General features: G+C 38.3%; 2 protein-coding genes across 3 annotated transcripts in view; one reads left to right on the top strand and one right to left on the bottom strand.

The window, feature by feature from the left end:
* niban2a (niban apoptosis regulator 2a) overlaps window positions 1-5,421 on the bottom strand; it is a 33,812-nt gene extending 28,391 nt beyond the window's left edge. Inside the window, exon 1 of the mRNA XM_041970023.1 lies at window positions 5,171-5,421. Coding sequence (XP_041825957.1) covers window positions 5,171-5,225 — 55 coding nt within the window. The 5' untranslated portion in view covers window positions 5,226-5,421. The remainder of the gene's footprint in view (window positions 1-5,170) is intronic.
* Window positions 5,422-7,436: 2,015 nt separating this feature from the next.
* stxbp1a (syntaxin binding protein 1a) overlaps window positions 7,437-24,757 on the top strand; it is a 38,579-nt gene continuing 21,258 nt past the window's right edge. Inside the window, exon 1 of one of the 2 annotated variants that reach the window (XM_041970356.1) lies at window positions 7,437-7,540. In XM_041970356.1, coding sequence (XP_041826290.1) covers window positions 7,504-7,540 — 37 coding nt within the window. In that variant the 5' untranslated portion in view covers window positions 7,437-7,503. The remainder of the gene's footprint in view (window positions 7,541-24,757) is intronic. The other variant, XM_041970358.1, reaches the window with a different exon arrangement.

The raw sequence follows: 24,757 nt of genomic DNA on the forward strand, positions 1-24,757 counted from the left end.
GGTATTTTCATACACACTTTGGTCCCCTTAATACCAACATGGCCTGGTTTAACCACCACAGCCTACCTGAATATTGTTGCTGACCATGTCCATCCCTTTATGACCACAGTGTAGTATCTTCTGATGCTACTTCCAGCAGGATAATGCACCATGTCACAAAGCTCCGATCATCTCAAGCTGCTTTATTGAACATGACAACGAGTTCACTGGACTCCAACGGCCTCCACAGTCACCAGATCTCAGTCCAGTAGAGCAGCTTTGGGATGTGGTGGAACGGGAGATTCTCATCATGGATGCAGCTGACAAACTGGAAGCAACTGTGTGATGCTGTCATGTCAATATGGAGCAGAACCTCTGAGGAATGTTGCCAAGACTTTGTTGAATCTATGACACCAAGAATTAAGAGAGTTCTGGAGGAAAAAGATCATCTGCATTCCACCTACACGTTCTGGTTTTTGTGTCTTTAACACCTTATTAATACAAATGTGTTTATGTATCTCAAATCATATCATAATCTTTAACAATACTGCTTATCTCTTGCTTTCCTCATATTTTTTCCCTGGATAACCTTTCAGCATCCCAGTAAACACTCGTAGGACCTGCTGAAAGAAAAAAAGTAGGTCCTGGAGCCAATCAGTGTAGTTCGGCCCGGTCAGCGTCAGACGGTGTTGACCATGATCTGTTTATGGAAGGAACAGCACAGGAAGGAGGGTGCCTGGCTGCAGTGGGAGAGCAGGAAGGAAAAAGCTGACAGGACAGGAGAGACAGGGAGAGAATGTGGAGGAGACAGAGGACAGGGACACACTTATTAAAAACACCATGCCCCGGCAGGATGAGATGGGAGGACGGATCTTAAGGATGGAAGATTGTGAGTGAAGCAACAGCAGCTTTGCTTTTGCTTCATAGAAACACTGATTGCTTTAGACTAATCATTAGAAGATATTTGCTTTTGAACAGAAACTCTTTGTGTCATGAGTCAATTTCTAGATAAGTGGTGGTTAATGTTGCCTGCAGCCCAAATATGCAGGGAGTTGGTACTTTCCAGCGACCGTCCTGCTGGGGCCAAAGTCAGCAGACTGGGAAACCTAGCTGGCAAAGACTCTTAAAACAAAGGTCAGCAAGTGGGACACACACTCAGCCCTCCATTTTTACTGTATGTGAGCCAGACGGTTATTTTATATATATTCCTCTATCTACTCTGTCACATGCTGAACGCTTTTTTCCTTGTGTTGTGCAAGAGCTGCAGACATGCTATCAGGCAGTGTCCCTTACACTGACCCACAAATTCCTGAGATTGCTGCTCCCATAACGCTGCTATTAACTCAGTCTTGCCATCCATTCTTCTCGTTTATTAAAGTAATTAATACATCATCAGCAAATAACTAAAACACAGATAAAAATGCTAAATAGAAGGTTCAAAGGCACACTTGCACGGTAAAACTTCTGGCTGAAGTGAGGTTTTTCTGCACTGTAATAATACATTCAGTCATGTGGGAAAAACAGTGAACCTTCTTTCAAGTCCCAGGCTTTACATCTAAGGAGTAAATTACATAATGCAATATTATACCGATTCAGTGGATAATGAAGCAATGTGTGACGATATAAATTCTGCATTTTTAGTTTGATTCAATTCAAGAGCCAACCATCAATTAATAATATTACATGACGATTTAACACAACCACTTCAATTCATATGAAATCATAAAAAAGAAAAAAAAAGCTAAAATATCAAAACAGAAGCAATTAATTAAACATTTAACTCTTTAACTGCCTGCTTTATTGTTCTGTTGCAACCATCTTTTTAGACAATCACCTCCTTATCTATCCCTTCAATGACTTCCAGCAGCACCACTTTTAATCTTTTAGAAATTGAGCTCCTCTAATTGGGGGACTTTGAGATTGGATGGAGCCAAAATGGCTATTTTGGAGACTCCACCTGAACTAAAACTTCTCTAACTTTGTTCTGCTTCACTTGATCAGACTTGGCCTTTGTAGGGATAATGTTCATATATTACACTATGTACTTTGATAGAGGTTTAGAGCCACATCTGCGTCATTCCACAGAAATATATTTATATTCATCTTGAAATAGTTTGTTTTTGTAGTCAAGCCTGAAACCATTTTTATTTATGCTAGGTGCCATCTTCATTTGTTCTTCATTAGTAACACATATATTACAATATTATTTACACATTTTAACAAATCTCACAAGTTTTCCTTTTACTATGTTTCCAAAATCATTCAAACACACATTTTGGTTGCTAAAAAATGAAGATTTCATTATGAGGATGCAGTTTTCGAGCAGAGGCTTAAAACCAGGCACATTGTTCAAATGGTTAAAGTACTTGGATTATTTGCATGTAATGCTGTGCCATTGAATAATCACGTTTTTTATCTTGATGGCAAAAATATCTTTGACTCTTCTGTTAATAAGTCTAACATAGAAACATCAACATGGACATTTCAGTCTATAAACAACATATCTAGTGTTGCAATTAGCTAAATGTCTCATTACCGTATCAGTGTTTGTTTGCTATTTCATAGAATATCGACGCTGCATTGACGTAGATCATTATCTATTTTTGAAAAAATGAGCCAAAATACTTGAAAATGTAAATGCACCCTCAACTTCTTCTATAGGAATTCATTAAAATGTGCTATGAAGAGAAAAGTGCTGACAGGTACAATCTCTTTCAAACTGGGAGTTTTTCCAGGAGATGGTGACCTTCTGTCCACTGCGAGGCCAGCTTGTCATGAAGGGGACGAGGAGGCAGGTGGTCCGTCTTATGTAATCCTGTTACGTTTCACATTGGAGTGTCTGCTGAGGTCTGATTGGGTGTAGAATAAAAAGGCTTGACCAGCACCTGGTGCAGATCTGCATGTATATATTGGATTTTGGATGTCAGCTAATATCTGTTATTCCTGCTTCTGTTGCAGCGTGTTGCAAGCTGCATGCATGTTACATGTGGTCCATGTGGGAGGACGTGAGCTTAGAAGAATGTGACCAAGCAGCAGCGATGGAGAAACCACCTCATAGGGAGTTATATACTGTATGTTACTCCTCAAACAAAAAAGGTGAACGCCCACGACTAAGTCAGAGCTTTAATGCTTTTCAAAGCTACTTTAAAGGGCATGCTGCTTGTTTTGCTATTGGTTCCCACATGCAAACCAAGGAAGTTTACAGAGTCAGTAGCAAAGACAACACTAAAGGAGGGTGTGTGAGAGGCAGACAGCAGTTGTAGCTGTTGAAACCCTGTGACATGTTCCTACCTGCTGCACCTCAGCAGCTTTACTCCTATCCTTCTCCTAACTTCTCTCTTCATGAAGTTCTTTTCCTCAGAGCTCAGAATCAGAAAATAAACTGCACTATTGTAGGATTTTTATTCATTTATTACCAGAAAAAACAACATTTTCTTCTTTCTTAAAGAAGTAAAGCATAACCTGTTCTCCAAAATAAGACAAAGTTAAGAGATGACACAAAGGTTTGGATACCCTACATGAATTAGGCCATAGTAATACTGCCTTTCATTTGTTATTTAGGTGGGTTTTGTTTATTTTTTCTGCAAAATGTTTCCATCTTTTAGTGATGTTTAGGTTAGGAGGCTGTGAAGATCACGAACACCTTCAGTTTGCAGCTCTCAGGGCAATCAGATGTAGATTGTAACTGTATTTAGGATTATCATCCTCTTGTAGGAGCCATCCTCTTCTTTTTGAGTTCATAAATGGTGCTTGACTTAATCCAGACTTTCTTCTACCAGAGAAAATGAAATCGCTACCAGTGCAGATAGATGCATCACAAGCCCAAAGCATGATACAACCACTGCCCTGCATCACGCAATGGCAGCTCAAAGCAGAAAATATATTCCATGGGATTTATTTATTTGTTTCCAAAATTCATAAAGTCTATTTAGATGTTAATTTGAACACTTCTGAAGCTGAATTCTGTGGTATTCAAGACAGATTATTCTCCTCAAACGGTTGTCATTTTTACAGTTAAATGTGGACAATTTGCCTTTTTTGCAATCCTAAAAGCATAGTTGAAAGTTTTTTCTGCTCCTCCATCATAAACTGTGAAATCAGCATTTTAAAACACTTCTGTTCCAGCCTGGATCATCATTTTACTGCACGATCACACGTCAGCAACTGGATATGATCACACTGGCCGTTTGTGCACTACAACTGATTCAGCAAAGTAACCCAAGAGGAGCACATCAGTAAGAAGATCTGCCAAAGTTTAGTAGCGGAGCTTTAAATATCTACAGAGCTAGAAGTCCCAGTCTAAGTATATAACTTCACTCTCAATTTCCTAACTAAAATTGTGAAAGAATAAAAATTCTCAGATCTCAAATCTCATAAACTATTTCAACATGTGTATGTCCCATTCCTATTTTTGTCTAAAGCTCATGTTTTGGTTTCCACCACCACCTTCCACAATGTAGATTTTGCTGTGTCAGAGTGGAAAAATCCCTCATATGACGTCACAAGATGATCCAAGTAGGAAGATCATATGTGCCTAAAAACTCCAAAAATCTAAATGGGTATTGTTTTGTTGCACATCTATTCACATGCAACATCTTAACACGTTGAGGAGAATTCATTGCTTCAAGAAGCAACTTCCAACAGGGAGTTTCTTCCCTTTTTTTCCGACTAAATCTAAGAATATTTTCCTCCCTGTTTCGTCTGGACCTCAAATCCTTCCCACATGCAAGCACTGGCACAGAAACAGGCTACAACCCAGAAAAGAATATTCCAGCTGAGGCTAAAATGTCACTTTTTCTAACACAAAGTCTATTTGCATCATCAATCTACTTGTAGCCTTGACATGACTCTTCTGCAGATTGATGGAAGTGATTTCATCTTCAGCTTCCCCCTGCTCCAGGCTTTGTTGAAATAATGGCTCAGACTTGCACAGCTCTCAGTGTGTGACTCTGGAGCAGCCTGAGACTTAAATAGCGTGCAGTCCCAAACTTATGCAAACATGCTCCCATTTGGGAAACCTGCTTATTATCTGAGAAACAGACCCACAGCAGAGCTGGGATTCAGAGGAGCTCCTCAAAGCAAAACTGGTTATATTTGTAGATTCCTTAAATACAGAAATAACGTAATATAATCTTAAAATAAATGAAGATATATTTATTAACTTGTTTTTTTATTATTATTTTAACCTTACCTGTAATCATCCCCCGCCTATTCTCATCCAAGTGAGAGGAAACCACGTCCCCCATGGCTACAGGTCAGCCTCAGAGATCCTGGAGGTCTCCTGGTTATTCTGAAAGTATCTTGGTAATATTTCCAGGAGTCTCCGCCGCGAGGAATAAACTTGTCGGTCCTCCTGAGAGGCGCGCGGCTCTGGCTGTGCTGCCTATCTTCCCTCCAGCTTTCTCCAAAAACCCCAAAGGAGGAGGAGGAGGAGGAGGAGGAGGGGAACTAAAGGCAGGCTGGTGGCAACTCCCCGCCGGAGAGGAGGAGAGAAACACTGCTCTCTTTCACAGCGGCAGGACACACCCACTGGGAGTCATCACCGGTCCAACGTGTTCAGTCGGCACTGCTACGGGTGTGGCCAGAAGCAGGAGCCCGGGAACACGTTTTTAAAACATCAAAATTATTCTCAATTAAAACTTTGTTTTGCTTCATCATTTGAATGAATGGGCCACATGAACTCCATTTACTGAGAAGTTTAGTGACCTACCTTTAGTTTTCACTCTACCTGAGGTTGGTGTTTCTTATACATGGAACAATGCTGCCCTCTTGTGGACGATATGTGTTACTGACACTTCCCTCATTAGTCAGTATAGAAAATACAATTTGTAAAATAAAATGAAATATTAGCCCCATTAATGACTGCAGTGTTCTAACTGGATGTAAAATCTGAAGATTTTGGCTGTCTTTTGTTCTGTTCTCAGTCAACATAATCTCACACTCTTTCAGTAATGTAGAGGTCTGGGCTCTCTGAGGATTCATCCCTTCATCAAACTTGTTGCTACTGTTTTTCAGTTCAGTTCTTGTGTCATTTAGCATACCTCAGCCTTTTCTCCCTGTTTTTCTGCCTTAATAATGGCTTCTTGACAGCCACTCTTCCATGGAGACCATTTCTGATGAGGCCTCAGTGAGCAGATTTGGATCAGGTCTAGAAACATCTCTCAGGTTTTTTATATCAAGTCTTTTTTCCCATAATGTTTAAGGACATCACATGTAGCGAATTTTAGGCCTGACACGCCTTCTTTTGTCCTCCTTGTCATGTCTTCATATTTTTGATAGACACTCCACCATGCTGAGGTGTGACACGTTTACAGCTAATAGCTCCTTGAGAGTCTTATTATTCTTTACTTGTTTAAAATTCTGTTGGTTTAAACATTTTTGAAGATTCAGCTAAACAAATGGGAACAAACTGTATTTTTGTGACAGGCTGCTAATAAAGTGTCTAAAGATACAGTGTAAATGGCTTCTTTGCTAAGCTGTTTGTACACAACACTGGTTCGTTGGTATCTTTTTCATGCTTGAAGGATTCATAGGTCAGAATTAAATGGATTAACATAGAAACTCATTCATTTGAAAAAGGTCAGGTGCTGGAATTGGACTGCAAATAACAATGTCAAAATGTCAATGTAAAAAAAAACTAAAAGATTTTCATAAAACCTTAAAAACTATTACTGTAAAAGTTAAAGGAGAAAATTCCTTTAAATATTTATCGTACATTTGGCCCTATTTTTATGGACTTTTCTTATAGTGTGACCTTTACGTTAGTAATCCTCAGGTGACCAGGTGCAAGTGAATACTGTTTTACATCAACACTACCATGTTCATAATGCAGCATTTTCATGGCATCATCTCACCAACTACTCACGTGGGCAATAATGTTTGTCTGTTGACAGTTTACATTTTATGAAGAGGATGTAAAAGTCATAAAATCACCTGATGTGACGACTGTGCAAAGTTAAATGACCAGTGATGCTGAAGAAACACAGATAAAATAGGATTTGGCTGAAAGAAAGTTTTTTTTTCTCTATCTCTCGTTATCAACAAAATGTTTCTGCAACAGTGGTTAAAATTGTTTTTGATAATTATTCCATTAATTCCTAAAATCTTGACCCTGGTTGTTTATTTTTTAAAGCTCCCATTAACACGTGCCATCCTTTTCCTGGTTTATAACCCTGCCTGGTCTCCCCCCCCCCATAAAAATTTTCTAGACCTGCCCCTGCTTAGAGGATTTTTAACCTTCTTTTTTATTCAAAGCTACAGATATGTGTAATATGACACCCGCACACATGTAAAACGTACCTTTCAGGCATATATTGGTCAATTATTGGCATAAAATTTGGTTTTCCACAGTGAAATATAAGTAGCCTGAGCTGATGAGACGCAGTCCAACACCACCCATTGGGGTAGATGCGGAAGGATACGTAGTGACGTTTCCAACTGGAGGCTCCTCCGCTGCGGTGTGAGATGAACAGTGAGGAGGGAGGAGGCAGAGGGTGATCATTCGGTCCAACACTCAGCAGCATCATGGCACCTATCGGATTAAAGGCGGTGGTCGGTGAAAGTAAGACTTTTTTTTCTTTATTCTTTTTATCAGAAGCTGATCTGGGTCCAAACGCAACTGTGCGTGTGTGACAGAAAGGTTGCGTGTATTTCTGTTGCAGGATGCGGATGGTTTAAAGTGCATCCGATTGATGTTGCTGCCTGTGATGATGATGATGAAGGCGGTGCTATGAGTCTTCCATTGTAGCTCAGTGTAAAGCGCAGAAGTGTAGTGAATGTCCTGCAGAGGCTGGGCTGTCCCTCTGGGCGCCTGCGACGAAGATGCGCAGCCGTATTTCAAGCAAAATCATTTTAACAAGCGATTATGTAGCCAAGTTACACATCACGGAGACATCCTTCTCAAGCAGCAAATCCTGCAGGCAAACATACGCCCTTTTAGCCACAATCAGCATTTAATTTCGGAGTCATCTGCGCTGCATTGGAGCTGCGTTATTGCTCACTGCTCTCACACCCTGTCGTGTAATGTAATATAATTTATTGATAAGTCAACACATAATCATCGGGATTCCCTGATTTGGATCGGCGCCTCACCCTCTGATGGATCAGAAATCAGCTGCGTAAAATCCACCTTTCTCGGATACAAACTGCGCCTTGCTTTGTTTTAACATAAATGGCGCAATATCAAGTCGACAAAGTTATCACCTGGTTATGAGTCACCTTTAATAAACGCCCGCGCTTTTATTCTCATCGTGCCCTTTGGTGATCAAACCCTTAATGTGCCATTCTCCATCACTCTTGACCCCACAACCAAGCATTTTTTTATTTTATTATTTTTTTCCTGCGTTAGTGTGTGTGTTTGCGTTACTCAGGCCTGAATGTGGAGGCGCAGCTTCAATCTCCGCAGGGTCAACAAGGTACAAGTATCTGCGGTCTTTATAATATCAAACAGGCCTTTTTAAGAACCATAATTTCATTTGCTGCCATGTGCCGTCATGTCTTTTTTTCTTTTTTTTTCCCCGTCATGCCATTTTTGGCGACGTGCGCTGACCGTGGTGCAGGATTTGCTTCGTTTGCTCGTCAGTTGCCTGATTGATTCGGTTTCTCATCTTGGAAGCACAAATCCTCACGCATGCACTTTTGTGGTCTTTCTGCTACTCAAACGGCTGATTCCTTACATTTCTCTAAACTGAATTACACCAATTTTGTGTTCGGCATCCAGGTACCTGCTGCAAGATTTTGGCCCACACCCCATCCCATCACACCAAACGTGCAGCCTCGTTTTTATCTGCGTTTTGACAGAGAAGTCAGATCTCTGTCTTGGCTCGCGTTTAGCCCCCTGTGTTTATTTCTAGTAAAGACACATTTTCAGTATTCCTGTTGTAGTATTGTTATTGTTGATGTTCTTCATTATAACTGGGGTATATGGCTAAAAATGCACACCATAGCACATTTTAAGAATAGTTTTATAATAATGATCACCCTAGATGTCACAATATTTAGAACTGAGAGAGTGCAGAAGTCTAACTTAACCATTTCACTGGCAGCTCTACAGTTTGGTTTCAGTTACTGTAATTAATATGTTTTGAGAATTTGTGGAAATAAACCTGCTGTGCTCATCTGGTTTGTGTATCTAATGCTAAAAGAAATGTTTGTTAATCCATTACAGTTTGAAATGGGACCATTTCACTATTGATACTATATTATTAACTGTTATCTCAACAACTTGAAATTGTTTCTCTTTTTTTCTTCATTAAAGGGTAAAATTTTATTTGAAATAATAGCTGTACTATAGAGTTAATCTGTGCACAGGTGATGAGGAAATATAATTTACTTGATGCTTTTTTGTAGCCTAGGTGAGAATTAGCATGTGCACGCAGCCAGTTCCTGCATCTTCTATGAGAATCACATTGATTTGAGGCCACAAAGCTGAAATTAGATGTAAATTCTTCCACCTGAACACCTATAATACACAACACAGGGTCACATGCAGATTATTATCCTTGCACGGTCTGCAGTCTTTAATTATTTAGGCATTGTAACTGTCACTTACATAACCCAGTTTGTAAAACTGAAGGCGGGCCTTTATTCGGGCCCTCAGCGCTTTAGTAAATCATCTTTTCCAGAACAGTGTAAACACGAGCGAGCATGTGTTTGATTTTAAAGGTAACAGCAGGGACGCAGGAGGCAACACCTGCACTGTGTTTGGCTGAGGTGGAGCTGGGATAGGATTGGTGGAGGTAGTGGTGGTGGGGGTAGAGATGAGAATGAGGGGAGGGTGACACCATCATGGGCTCTCTCTGCAGTAGTGTATGTAGCAGCCGGGTTGAAGGGAGAAGAGGGGGGATGGGCAGTAAGCTGAGTTTCACCCTCTGCTTTTCATGCCTGAATGTGAGCATCATTTGCAGGAAGCAGAAGAGGGAAAAATAAAGTCAATGGCAACCGGAGCTGCTAGGTTTTTATTTATAAATTCTTCTACTGCCAAGATTGTCATTGAAACTGAGGAAAACTTCGTTGTGAAGTGTAATTGGAGGTCAATATCAATATGCTTTGCAACTAAAATATGGAATTTTAGCTCTGATTTATTTTTTTAGATCCAAACAAAATTTAATTAATTTATTAATTTAGATGAAGGATAAAGGTGAAATCTTTTTATCACCATATATGCAAGCGAAATGTAGGCTAGCAAACCAAGTGAAATACAAACCCGATAAATAAAGCTACATCTCTGTCCAAAGCCTGTAAATTCAACTGTCATAGGATCTACATTCAATTTTTAGCTTTTTTACTCAGGCTCATACGGGTCATGAAGGTTTGTTAAATTGTCACCAAGCTTTTAAAAAATCCAGCTTGAAAGACGATTTGTATTCACAAAGGTTAGCCGTTCCTCGGCTGAGACAGTGAATCACAATTGTATAAGTTTATGCATAACAGAGAAAATATGCTTCATGTAGAAAAATCATAAAGCTAATTTGCCATTTAAGATTCAATGCAAGCAAATCTCAAGACACTTTTACAGACATGGTCCAATTCAATCCAATTCATTATAATCCATTTATAATCTGATAAAACAAATCCATCGCCTGTCCCATTGCATGCAAATCCACATTATTCTAATTTATAACAGTTTATATTTATAAAAAAAAGAAAGAAGAATGAAATAACTCACCAGAGAACATGTAGGCTAGTTAACATTTACTCTCTTGTAGTGTCACAAATGGCAGTGTATCCCAAGGCTTTTGCTTTCTGTCAATGACTGTGCCTCATAAATATGGAAATATGTAGGTCATAGCCATGTAGATTTTTGTAACTGTCTAACTGTGTATTTCATAACATGTAGATTTAACCATGTAGGCTACATTAACCATCTACAGGTATAACCATGGCAGAAAATTAAGAAAAAAGCATCAACCGTGGAAAAGGTTTTAAATCAAGGGTCTGTTGCATGAAGGTGTTCAGTGTTACAAATTAGCACCTTCTGCTACCTTTCCCCCTCTTTCCTCTTTATATACATTCATAGTTGATTCAACACTAGCAAGATGTGGGACGTAGATATCACTATGTAGAAACAGAGGAAAAAATATGTAATAGGTGTACAACCTTTCAACTTTTGGTTTAACAGTACCTGTCCTTGCATGTTTAGTCATAGCATTTTGTTCAGTAGCTGCTGTCGTAAAGTGCTTTATAAATAAAGTTGGCTTGGCTTGGCATTGTTGTAGAATATACTTCATCATAAGATCAAGTTAAAAAGTGTTTCATTAGTGTTCCTTTATGTCTGCAATGTCCACATTGTGCAGAGTAGCAGCAGCTTTTGAAGCATTAAAATGAGATTTTTATCATTTAATCGGATGAGTGTTTGAAAGCTGACAGTATACCTGAACAGGAAGGTAGAAGATGAAAGGTAGGCCGATTTTTGGCGGAGTTGAGATGGGTGTTTAAATATAACCTTGACTTAAGGTGGGAATGTTGCAGTCATATTTTTGAAGACTAACTGGAAATCCATTGGTAGTTCTGGATCAGGCCTGTGCTGCTATGCTTTTATGAAGATAAACTAAAAATGGTTGCAAAAAATACAACAATGGAAAAAAACTGGAAACTGTGTCCTAAAACTACGAATTGTGAGCACAGATTAGACTAATTAGCAACTGCCTGTTTGATTGTGTACTTTGAACAGAGCCTGATTGTTTACAGCTAGATGTAGTCTTTATGCTAAGCTAGGCTAATATCCCTTCTTTAGGTGTGTATTCCAGGGCAAAGTCATGTGATTGCAGTCTTCTTACTGGTCAAAGCTGAATCATGCACCTCCCAAAAGGTTAGACTAAGTCAGTTCACTCTTGCTTTGAAGTTTCCGAATGCAAGGAAGAGAGGATTTGCACCATCGAGATAGGGGAGTAGGAAAGTGAACAGAAAGGGCATGCATACGCTTTGGTGCACACACACGAAAGCCTCACACTGACCTTGGAAGCATCATTGAACCACAGCATCACACACCCGTCTGGGCTCCAGTGTCTGACGCAGTCCCTGCAGCCCTCCATAAAACAAAGCACAACAACAACAAATACGCATACATGCAGCTCACACACTCACAAAAATAAATTCATGCTAAAATGTCCGGTCAGTTTGGCTGCAGGGCTCTCTGAAATAGAGCTCTCTAATACTGGGTTACAGTCGCTCATAATCTCATTGAATTTGCCTTCTCTCTCACTATGGAAGAGTGCTGTGTCAGAGCTGGCAGACATCCTTTTCTTCCCACTCCTCTCAGCAGCATGTGACTGCTCTCTCAGTCCTCCTTTTGCATGCATACTCTCACACATACAGTGGAGACATATTTAAGGGTTACAGAAGTATCTACTTATGGATGATTGCTGCATTTTCAGAGCCAAGCAGTGCTGGCCAAGAGATCAGTGAAAGGATAGGATGATATATTAGTGATGTATTTAGTTGTTACATTAACAGTGAGAGGATTTAACAGCCAAAATAGTGCTATATTAGCTGCTACTGAGCCAGAAGAGACTGCAAAGCATGATAGACCCAAAGATTGTTGCATCAAAATAATTCCTCATAGTTTCTCCTATTCTGGGTTCATTTAATATATTTTCAAATCTATCTTTATTTTAATTTATATAGCGTCAAATATACCCGCTATGATCATCACATAGCGATGTGGTGGAAGAAAGAAATCCATATGGAGCAACCATTTTGATAAATGATTACATTTTAGAATGTGTGATTGTCTTCAGCTTCTGAATGTGACAGATTTCCAATTAAAATGGTAAATTTGGGGTAATAGTCTCAGGAGAGTCAGTGTAATTTGGAGCTGCAGTGCACAGCTAGTCTCCATCCATGCCTACATCACCCACGTTTTAGATCGACAGGAGGAGGAGGAGGAGAAGGGACATATGAGTACATTTCAATAATATTCCTCTGGGATTATAAACAGGTTGTAGCATATGGCACCCAAACGCACACTTTTAGTCTTCTACTAGATACAGTACTTCATGCAATAAACCACAAGTATAGATGTCCTAAAGTGTGATCATTCAGTTTGTATATTGAATTGTATATTAGATATATCATATTGATGTTTTGACAGTGGGATGCAGCCTCAGACTATTGAAAAACATCATACTATATAAAACCTGAAAAAAATGAAATACAAATATAAAATGATATGAAATAAAATTATTCAAAATGAAAATGTAAATAAAAAGAAAACAAAAGCAACTACTTTATTCCTACTTTAAATATAGTTAAATGGGCCATGTTAAATAAAAAGGTAGTTTTTTTGTCATTTAATGACTAAATTATTTATCGGTTATTAAGATATCTACAAATATCTTTATAATAAAAACACTGCTTGGCCAAAAAAAAAAAAAAAGAAAAAAAGAAAAGAAAGGTCAATGCAATCAAATTCAATTCAGCTTTATTTGATATTATTTTATAAACAGTAGGACATGTGATAACAGATAAACTGGACTATGGCCTACAACACTGAGCATAAAGTGACTTTTCAACAAACTGGTTGTGTGGCTGACAAGGTAAAAAGAAACTTCATTTTGTAAAAGCCTGTCACCATAACGTTTTGTTCTAACATTTAGTTTAGGAGATGAATGATTTGTCATGAACAAGTGTAGCTACATTGATGTTTTTTATTATTTCAGTACAATGTTTCAGTTCAAAGTACATATTTTTGTGTATGAGTGTGTGTATGCATCTGAAGTGTGAGTGTTTGTATGTCAGATGTGTATTAACAATTGCACAAGGTAATATTAAAGTCAAAAGTATTGTGATGGTTAAACAAGTGTCAAATGGTGAAAAAAAACTAGCATGAAAATGGGGGTTTAAAAAATCTAATTTGTATATTTGTGGTTTAAGGAATAAGATGAATGATATCTCAGAAATTTTACAGAACACACTTAGATTCAACTATTTATAGTCCCGTACTGAACATAGATGGCTATCATTTTTATTGGCAGGACAGAAACTTGGAGGGGAAGTAGCTTGTTACGTTCAAATCAATATTCAAGTTAAAGTGAGAAGAGATCTTGCTACACCAGGAGTTGAACTAACATGGCTACAGCTACATTTACCATATGTAAGGCCTGTCCTTATCGGATGCTGCTACAGACCACCCAACGTTATTGTAATGTCTTGGATCAAATATGTGAAATGTTGGATAAAGCATTTTAAATTGGAAATGAAAGTGTAGGGATACACATGTTGTGAAAGCAAGCCTACACGTCAATCTACCGGTCACATTGTATTTCTGGGTCATCAACCCCCAAAACGCTTCCAATTTGTTGCCACCTGTTTAGGGCATGAGTGTTTATCACTGTGCAACGGGGAGGAAAAATCATAAAGATGCTGTTAGTTACGGACAAGGTCCTGAGAGACGTCTTCAGAACTATCCGCCATTGTGTTTACCTTGGATCAGTCGTGTTCATGCTCATGTTTACGTGAGTGCCTCTAGCATTCTAGTTAATATTGCAACTCACGCACACGACACGTTACCTCGAGCGGCCCACATGCCAAACGAACGCTAGGAACGCATGGCAGCCATGATACGTACACAGACGCATCACTAACAGCAAGTATATGAGCCCTTAGGATATTTTATTAGTGACTGGAAGTCTGCAGATTGTACATCAAAGTGTAAATTATTTTCTTTAGCCAATACTTGTTGTCTGCCTTAAATAGTTAGGGGTTATACAAGAGTAAATTTAAAATCTAATGTCACATATTCAGCAGGTTATTTATTTAATTTTTACCAATGCAATAGGCTTGTGTTTTATGTATGCTGCAGTCACCAGATTACACAGCAGCAGAATCCAAGCAGAGCTGTGGCCATCTTCAACAACTTGAGAACTAGGGTTATAGACAAACATGCTCCTATAAGAAAACAAACTGTTCGAAATGTCTCAACTCCATGGCTGGATCAGGAGCTCAAGTAATATATGAAGCAAAGAAATCAAGTCAAAGTGGAAGCAATTAAATATAATGACTTTTGTGGGCTCAGTGGAATAATTATCATAAATTAAGAAATTATCTGACTAAATCAAAGATGCTGGAAAGGACAGTGCAACGGTATGGAGTACACTGAATGAATTAATGGTAAGAACAACAAAAAAAAAAGACATCTTTTGATGCTGATGGGATATATCTGACTAAACCAAAAGAGACTGGCAGCTATTTAAGCAACTGTTTTAAAGATTAAATACAAAAAAATAGACAAACTATAGAGTTGGGACAAGATAAAAAATTTCATCTGAACTGATAACAAACAGTATAATGACAACAAAAGAGTGTACATTTAAATTTAAGATTGTAACAGAGGACATTGTGAAAAAAAATAAGCAAGTGAAGATAAACCCAGTGGAATAGACAATTTAGAGGGTAAGTCGCAGATTTCATTGCTTTGCCCTGTTTTCAAATCATCAATCTGAGTTTAGTGGCATGTGTTTTCCCTTCACTATGAAAAAAAGCAAAAATGATACCTTTAATTAAAAATAATAAAGAACAGTTTTCATGTCAGAATAGCAGATCAGTACATTTGTTACCAGCGGTAAGCAAAGTTATGGAATAAGTTGTTCATGATCAAATACAAAAGTATTTAGAAGTAAATGGGTTAAACACAATATATTAACATACTTAAAAGATGGGTCATTCCACAGCTACAGCACTCACTCAATCACTGATCTTTGACTACAGGAAACTGATAATAAGAACTTGGTGGGCGTAATATTTTTAGACCTAAGTGCGGCCTTTAAAAAAAGCTAGTTTGTTATAGAATTGAACCATCTGTTGTTAAATGCTTTGAAAGCTATCTTATAATTGTGAGTACACAGTCTACTTTAATAGTATCTATTCTGAGGTTGAAGAGATGAGTTGTGGGGTACCCCAGGGCAGTTGTTTAGGACCCCTTTTATTTTCAGTTTTCACAAATGATTTTCCTTTTGTAATTAAACATGCAACCATAGCAATATATATAGATGACACATATTTATTGGCAATGTAGATCAACTTAATAACATCTTGAATAAGGAGTAGGACTTTGTCACATAATGGATTACTGATAACAAATTAGTCATCAATGCAGGTAAAACAAAATGTATGGTAGTCGGGTCAAAATATTTCTTTAAGGTGTCACCAACAACATTTAAGTACAGGACAAAACATGATTCAATAAGTAAAAGTAGCTAACTTACTGGGTGCATTTCTGGATAGCAACTGTCTTGGAACAGTCAAATAATACACACTGCTCAAAAAAATAAAGGGAACACTTAAACAACACAGTGTAACTCCAAGTCAATCACACGTCTGTGAAATCAAACTGTCCACTTAGGAAGCAACACTGATTGACAATCATTTCACATCCTGTTGGACAAATGGAATAGACAACAGGTGGTAATTAAAGGCAATTAGCAAGACACCCCAATAAAGGAGTGGTTCTGCAGGTGGGGACCACAGACCACTTCTCAGTTCCTGCTTTCTGGCTGATGTTTTGGTCACTTTTGAATGCTGGCAGTGTTTTCACTATATGAGACGGAGTCTACAACCCACACAAGTGGCTCAGGTAGTGTAGCTCATCCAGGATGGCGCATCAATGCGAGCTGTGGCAAGAAGGTTTGCTGTGCCTGTCAGCGTAGTGTCCAGAGCATGGAGGCGCTACCAGGAGACAGGCCAGTACATCAGGAGACGTGGAGGAGGCCGTAGGAGCGCAACAACCCAGCAGCAGGATCGCTACCTCCGCCTTTGTGCAAGTAGGAACAGGAGGAGCACTGCCAGAGCCCTGCAACATGACCTCCAGCAGGCCACAAGATGTCTGCTCAAACAGTTAGAAACAGACTCCATGAGGGTGGTATGTGGGCCCGACATCCACAGGCGGGGTTTGTGCTTACAGCCTAACACCGTGCAGGACGTTTGGCATTTGCCAGAAAACACCAAGATTGGCAACTTTGCCACTGGCGCCCTGTGCTCTTCACAAATTAAAGCAGGTTCACACTGAGCACATGTGACAGACGTGACAGAGTCTGGAGCTGCCGTGAAGAGCGTTCTGCTGCCTGCAGCATGACCGGTTTGGCAGTGGGTCAGTAATGGTGTGGGGTGGCATTTCTTTAGGGGGCCGCACAGCGCTCCATGTGCTCACCAGAGATAGCATGACTGCCATTAGGTACCGAGATGAGATCCTCAGACCCCTTGTGAGACCATATACTGGTGCGGTTGGCAAGAAAATTTTCTTAATGCAAGACAATGCTAGACCTCATGTGGCTGGAGTGTGTCACCAGTTTCTGCAAGATGAAGGCATTGATGCTATGGACTGGCCCGCCCGTTCCCCAGACCTGAATCCTATTGAGCACATCTGGGACATCATGTCTCGCTCCATCCACCAGCGCGACGTTGTACCACAGACTGTCCAGGAGTTGGCGGATGCTTTAGTCCAGGTCTGGAAGGAGATCCCTCAGGAGACCATCCGCCACCTCATCAGGAGCATGCCCAGGCGTTGTAGGGAGGTTATACAGACACGTGGAGGCCACACACACTACTGAGCCTCATGCTGACTTGTTTTAAGGACATTACATCAAAGTTGGATCCTGTAGTGTGTTTTTCCACTTTCATTTTGAGTGTGACTCCAAATCCAGACCTTCCATTGATAATTTTTGTGTGATTTTGTTGTCAGCACATTAAACTATGTAAAGAACAAAGTGTTTAATAAGAATATTTCATTCATTCAGATGTAGGATGTGTTGTTTTCGTGTTCTCTTTATTTTTTTGACCAGTGTATATTGCAAAAAAATGGGTTGTAGTATGGAAATAATCAGCCATAGCAAGAAATGAATTCCCCAATGATTGTCCAACCAAATGGCTCAAATATTAGTATTATCTCATCTCTATTATGCATTAGTTGTTGGGTCAAGTACTAATGAAAATAATTTACGCAAATTACAAGTTGCACAGAATAAATCTTTTAGAAACAATCTTTTATTATAATTTATTTGTAATATTATATCAACAAAAAGTACTGAAATTATTTATCTATTGTAAGAGTTAATAAATATTTTACTTGATACAATAAAGAGAGTTTATTATTGTCATTTTTTTGCTGATCAACATAATTATTGCACAAGACAAACCAGTGGAACGTGGTGTTTTCCTGCCATTAGACAGAACAAATAAGTTTCAGCAAGTTTTTTTTTATCGGGTCATGTTTACATGGAATGGATTGCCAAGATTTCTGTTATTGGAATAAAACAGAAAATGTTTTCAAAAGAAATAAAAATAGTTTTTTGTTCATACAATAGACATGATACTGACAGAGGATTAATAATAGTGAATATTGCCATATGATTTGTATCAGAGAGCTAATGTTTAGTAAATGAGTATAAATGAGGAGCAGTTTTTTTCTTTTTTTGTTGTGCGCTGTTGATGTTGTTTAGCTCTGCACACGCTATCCAGCTATGGTACAGAAGTCTGGGGAAGTGCAGGTAAAACAGTTAAACATTCAGTTTTCATTTTACAAAAGAGAGCCATTAGAGTAATTAGAAACCCTTTAAAGAGCCAACAAATCCTTTGTTTTTAACATTAACTTGTTAAAGGTTTGAGAATTAGTGAAATGTTGCATTTTGGGAAACATATTTAAAGCCTATAAAAGAGCACTACCAAACAGACTGCAAAGCAGATTTAAAAATAGGGGAAGTTGTTATAATTTAAAAGGAATAGAGATATTTGAAAACCAATATTTAGGATAAAACTGAGGGAATGCTGTGTTGCAGTGAAAGGGGTCACACTATGGAATAACTTTAATAAGGAAATCAAAACAGTACAAATTGGTGTTGTCTTTAAGAAAGCGATAAAAGAAACTGTACCATGCAGAAATATGAAGAACTGTGTTAGTTTAGTAGCATGTTTACCACCAGTAAGCTGGATTAATGGATGATTTTCTTACAGTTATGTATCTTTGTATGTTGAATATATGATTGATTGTTTATTGATATGATCACATGGTTGATCATGAAAAAGAATGTAGATGTGATAAAAAAAAAGCAGATATCAAGTTTGTTCTTGCTTCTTCTCCTTTGCAGTATTTCACTTTATTGTATTATTTTGTGTAATTAGCTTTTAATTTTGTCAGTTGGCTGAAAACAAAATAAAACAAAGAAAATAAATAAATAGCAACTGATGTTTCAGTTGCTAATGGGGATCTTAATAAATGGAATTAAATTTGTTTAGCGCCAGTTCACAACAATATCATTTCAGGGCCCTTTACAGACAATTAAGTTCGAACCAATTCATAATAAATAATAGCTTGATTAGGGAAAACCAACAGATTGCATTAAATCTTGACTTTGATGCAATGCCCCATCCTGAGCATGGGGCGACCGTAGAATGGAAAAACTCCCTTTTAACAGGAAAGAAAAACCTCCAGCAGAACCCGGCTCAGGGACTGGTTGGTGTAGGGAGGACAGCAAAGAAAGAGATCAGGAAAACGTGCTGAGAGAGAAGAGGAGAAATATATTAATGATGCCAGTAATGTCATAAGTTGACACACATTAATATTTCTTTGGACCGCCTTTAGCTTTGATTCTCTGTGGCATTGTGTTGATAAGCTTCTGCAATGTCATATCACAATGTTTCCATCCAGTGTTGCATTATTTTTTCACCAAGATCTGGTATTGATGATGGGGGAGTCCAACCACTGCTCAAAGCCTTCTCCAGCACATCCAAAAGATTCTCAATGGGGTTCAGGTCTGGTCTCTGTGGTGACCAATTTATATGTGACAGTGATGTCTCATGCTCCCTGAACCACTCTTTCACAATCTGAGTCCAACGGATCCATTAGTGGAATAACCTGGTCATTTAGTATATTCAAACAGTCAGCTGGCCTTTGCATTGTGGGTGTGGAAATGTTCTTACTTTCACCATTAAACATAGCCCTGAGTTCTGCTATTATTTTTCTTTGTTTATCTTTCCTTCCAGTTTTAATAATGTATTGGACAGTTCTTAATCCAGTTTTAGTAGTTTCTGCAATCTCCTTAGATGTTTCCATACTTGATGCATACAAATGATTTGACCCTTCTTAAACAGACTAACATCTTTTCCATGACCATGGAATGTGTCTTTCCACATGGTTGTTAAAGAAATGAGAAGCTACTCATTGCATCAGTTTGGATTAAATAACTTGTTGTCAGCTGATCGATAATGTAATAATAATTATTTAATCGGATATTGGGTAGTAAAGCTGGGATTTATTTTGAAAACAATTCATGTCCCTTCAAGCAAGAATTCTATTGTTATTTTTACACTACATCTTCTGCATCAGGCTACCTGAGAATGTCCATGTAGCCAGGGACCCATTCTAGGAAATTGTCTGATGAGAAAAAACACTGAAATCCACTGTATGATGAAGTTGCTATGAATTTGTTGAGGTTTGAGTTGTTTCAGATTAATGGATAAGGGTTCTTTTACAATTAGTTTTAGTCAATCGAGCTTTACAACCTGGCATCGGGTCTATTTTCACGAGATCATGAGTAAGTGCATGAGAATATTTGCGTATCAGCGGTATTAGTGGTTAAGTAAAGTAAATTAAAATTCAACTCTGAATTTTCAGTATCGCAAAGCTGGTTTCTTACCAGATTGTATCACCATGGAAACACATGCTAAAAATATATAACCTGTACAACCTAAGCAGGTTAGGGTTTTTTTTTGTTTGTTTGTTTGTTTTTTTGCCATCATTAGGAATCCCAGCAGGGATACTTTTATTATCACCCACCAGTTTTTCCATTTGGTTTTGATGTATCAGAACACAAAGACCTACAGCTCACATGTGTTCCAAAATTTCCTTTGCTATTGAAGCCAAATTCTCAAAATTAGTTTGTTACTTGTTTCATCTCCTAAAGCTCCTTTGAAAGGAAGTTAAAAAAGTTTTGAAAGACTAAGACATTCAGCTAGAATCTGAAAGAAAATTATCAATGTTGAATTCACATTCAGATCACTGTGGGTTTCCTAAACCTAACTGATCAGATTTGTACCTAAACCTAAACAAACAAAAGTTGAGAGTGAAGAGTGAAGGTCCTTTTAACTTGCTTTTACCCTCTGTGATGTGTGTGTGTTTGATGGGAAGGGGTGGGGGGTGGGCTTGCTGCTATTGGGTTGGGGTTCTGGGGGATTTTACTCTCTGTAAAGCACCTTGAGTTGCTATTTTTATGTATGAAAGGTGCTATATAAATAAAGTTTGATTTGATTTTGATTTGATTTGATTTGAATGGTTTCAAACTAGACTTAACAGTGCCCCAGATGCATTTTAAAGAAAACAGACTAATGTTTTGCATTTTGAACTTACTTATGTGAGCTTATCCCTTTGACTAACAAGGCTATGCATCTTGCAGATGCATTAAAAAGGCATTCTAGATACTGTATGGTCTCTAGAAACAGAATTAAAACACATTACTTTGACGTGATGGAGATTTCTCAGAAATGGCCACAACTGAGTATTCCTCCAAAGGAACCCTTTACTGTAAGATTAGTAGAAGCTGCAAACAGCTTTATAATGCTGTACACATATGTCTGAGACAACAGAGTTCAGTCCACTGTTAGTGTTTTCAGACAGCAACATTTCTGCAGTCAGGTCTCTTCATTCCTATAGATCACCTCCCACAAACTCCCAAACGACCCTCTCATATACAAGCCTCTGTCCTTTGATTGGATTTCTACTGGAGGCCATAAAGGCTACAAACCCATGATCCCTTTCTGCTTTGCTTTGAACCAGTTTGTGCTGGTTGAGGCTAGTTACTGTGTTATGCAACTCAAGGCAGAACAGCAGGCTGTGTCACTCTAGTGCAGTATTTTCTAGGTTAATATTAATTTAACAGTTTATTTAACAGCAGGAAACCTTTAGGAGTTTTTTTTTTTGTTATTATTTAAGCCCAACAAATTTAAATTTACTTTCAGAGCTTAACAAAAAAAGTTATCATTTATGTTTATTTTAAGACCATTGTAAATTAATTTCCAGGTGTTTTGATCGTCTTGTTTATAAACCTTTGGGACTGAGGAGCAGTGTGGGCCATCCTCACGTTGCAGTATTGCTCTGCTGATATATGCCTGTCTCTTTAAGATCAAAAGTGTCAAACGCTCTCGGGAGTGATGCTGCAGAGAAGCTCAGATCCAGAGAAAAAGTGGGTCATGGACTCATAGGTGTAAGTCCCTAAAGGGGGAGAACCATGAGGCAATGGGAGAAAGTCTTAGCCCTTTACAGCTGGATAGTGTGTGCAGAGTTCTGAATGGGTGGAGAGGATTATCTTGACCTAATGCAATATCGTGTAGCAGCACATCACAATGCTTGTTGATGTGGTTAAATGTTATTACGTGGGTGAAAGGCAAATAGAAGTTTGTGTCTTACATTATTTTTAATCTTATATGTCTATTGTTCATTACTTCAGGAAGGAAAATGCTAGTAATATATGATCAAACCATTTAACTTTGATTATTTATGTGATGTATTATTAAAACGTAACATGTAGTTTCCCGTAAAGTGCAGGATGTAAGACCAAAAGGAGCATTTTTGATGTATTGTCATTTAAATTTAAAACATTTTTGTAGTATAAACTGTCTTCAAGTCTCAACTTTTACTTCTTACACAAACATGAGGATGTTGCATCCTGTTAAACTGGGTGGAAAGGAGCTTATAAAGCTGCTGAGGAGTATGTGTGTGTGTGTGTGTGTGCCTGTTTGGTTGACACAGCTGTTGCGTTGTGTTTGTTCAGGTCCCTTCCTTTCTTTCTGATTGGTCTGTTTCTGTGTTGTTGTACCTCTATCAGGAGGTCAGAGAGGAAAAATCTACACAACTGTTTCCTGATATAGTTTAGGTTTTTATTTTCACTCGTCAGTTACGAGAGCATGCAGCGGCTGTTTCACTTACCTCACTTTTTGTATGGTTTAGAGGAGATAAACATTCACAAGATGAACGAGAAGAGCGAGGAAAAGTGTAATGACAAAAGTAGTTCAGATACTTTTTGTCATTTTCAAACAGTTGTCATGGGAACTCCACACTAAAAACCTGACTAAGCACGAATATCAAAAAGTGTGTTTTTGCTTATTGCAACGCTCCAAGCAGTCAGATTACTCCTAAAAGTCATACAACACGTGCCCATGCATGAAACATTTACATGCTAATGAAGATTTACCATATTTTTTCAGATTACAATGTGTTTTTGTCAAATATCTTAAGGTGACTAACTGACGTGTCACCATCTTCTGACCTTCAGCATAAACAGAACAAAGTTATTTGCCTAAGGAAAACAAGCTCTGCTGCTCCCTGAGTTCATGTAAGTTTGCTTTCAGAGCAGCCATGTTTTTGTTTGTTAGCTTGACTGTTGATATCAAATTTCTGACACATGAAAAATTTGTACATTTTATGCAACACGGTGCTTGAAATCAGTTTGGTCTAAAGTTTGAGCAGAGATTCTGCTAAAGTTATTGTTCCATGGTGCTTTATATAGCTTGTGCTTGCCTGTCAAGAGACTAAAGATAGAAATTAGCTCTGGATGCGATCTGACATAATGTGTTTATATTTTTATGTTCATTGATATGCATCATCACTTTTATAAATAAATAAAGTGAATGAAAAATAACTAATTTGTAAAATTTGGCCCATACAAATTGATGCCGAAATGGCCATTTTAAAGACCTTGCCTGAATTGTCTGAACTAAAATCTCTATTCTGCTGGACCTGATCAGAGTTGGCTTTTGCAGAGTTGGCTTTTTCACATATTTAATAGATGTTTTGAGCTACAGTCGCAATATTGCAAAGGAATATTAATATTCATCCTGAAAGTGTTTATTTGTTTTTTTAAGCACAAAAAAAGCACTTTTTTCATTTGTGGCGTGTGCCATTATCTCCAATATCTATATCGATTTGTCCAGTGAAGGGTTGCGGGGCAGCTGGAGCCTAACCAAGCATTTAGCAGGTCAGAGGCAGGGTACACCCTGGACAGGTCACCAGTCCATAGAGAGACAAACAACCATTCATACTTACACTCACTCTTAGGGAGATTTAGAGTCACCAATTAACCTAACATGCATGTTTTTGGACGGTGGGAGGAAGCCGGAGTATCCGGAGGGAACCTTTGCATACACGGGGAGAACAAGGGTTTATTCTGTTGGTGATGCAAGATTGCAGACATGAATCATGTTGAAGAAAACCAATGTGTGACAAATTAATAAAGAAAACATTTTTTTCCTCTCTGTTTTTTAAAATGTTCACTTGAAGTCTAAGTGGTTGCTATTTACTGGCAACAGAAAAAAAAAGAAAATGATTCATAAGAGGATAAGAAAGAGGTGAGAATAAAACAAATTTTAAAGTTTGATTAAACTCTAATATAAGGTACAAAACCAGAACCATTAAAGGAAAAAAAATTATGATATGTGAAACCGTTATTATAGAGGAAATGGAACAATACATAATGAATTGAATAACAGCTTAAATAAAATCAGGGAATACTTGAAAAACTGTTAAAAGTATGTTTTGAGAAGTGTTGACTGACCTAATTTTCTTGGGTAAGGGATGTCCAGAGCCTCAGAGCCAAGACTGAAAACACTTTATTGCCTGTAGATGTCAGTCGGATGTCCAGGAACCCTAAAAGGCTGCTGCTCAAAGAATGTAAATAGAGAGAAGGACAGTATGATGGCTAGGACAAAAACCAATAAGTGCTTCAAAAGTAGTCAATAAAATCTTATAACCAGCTGAAATGTGTTGGCAGCCTACGTAAGGATGCTAAAACAGGCGTGA

The sequence above is a fragment of the Melanotaenia boesemani genome, chromosome 19 (assembly GCF_017639745.1).
Source record: "Melanotaenia boesemani isolate fMelBoe1 chromosome 19, fMelBoe1.pri, whole genome shotgun sequence".
NCBI classification, from domain to species: Eukaryota; Metazoa; Chordata; class Actinopteri; order Atheriniformes; family Melanotaeniidae; genus Melanotaenia; species Melanotaenia boesemani.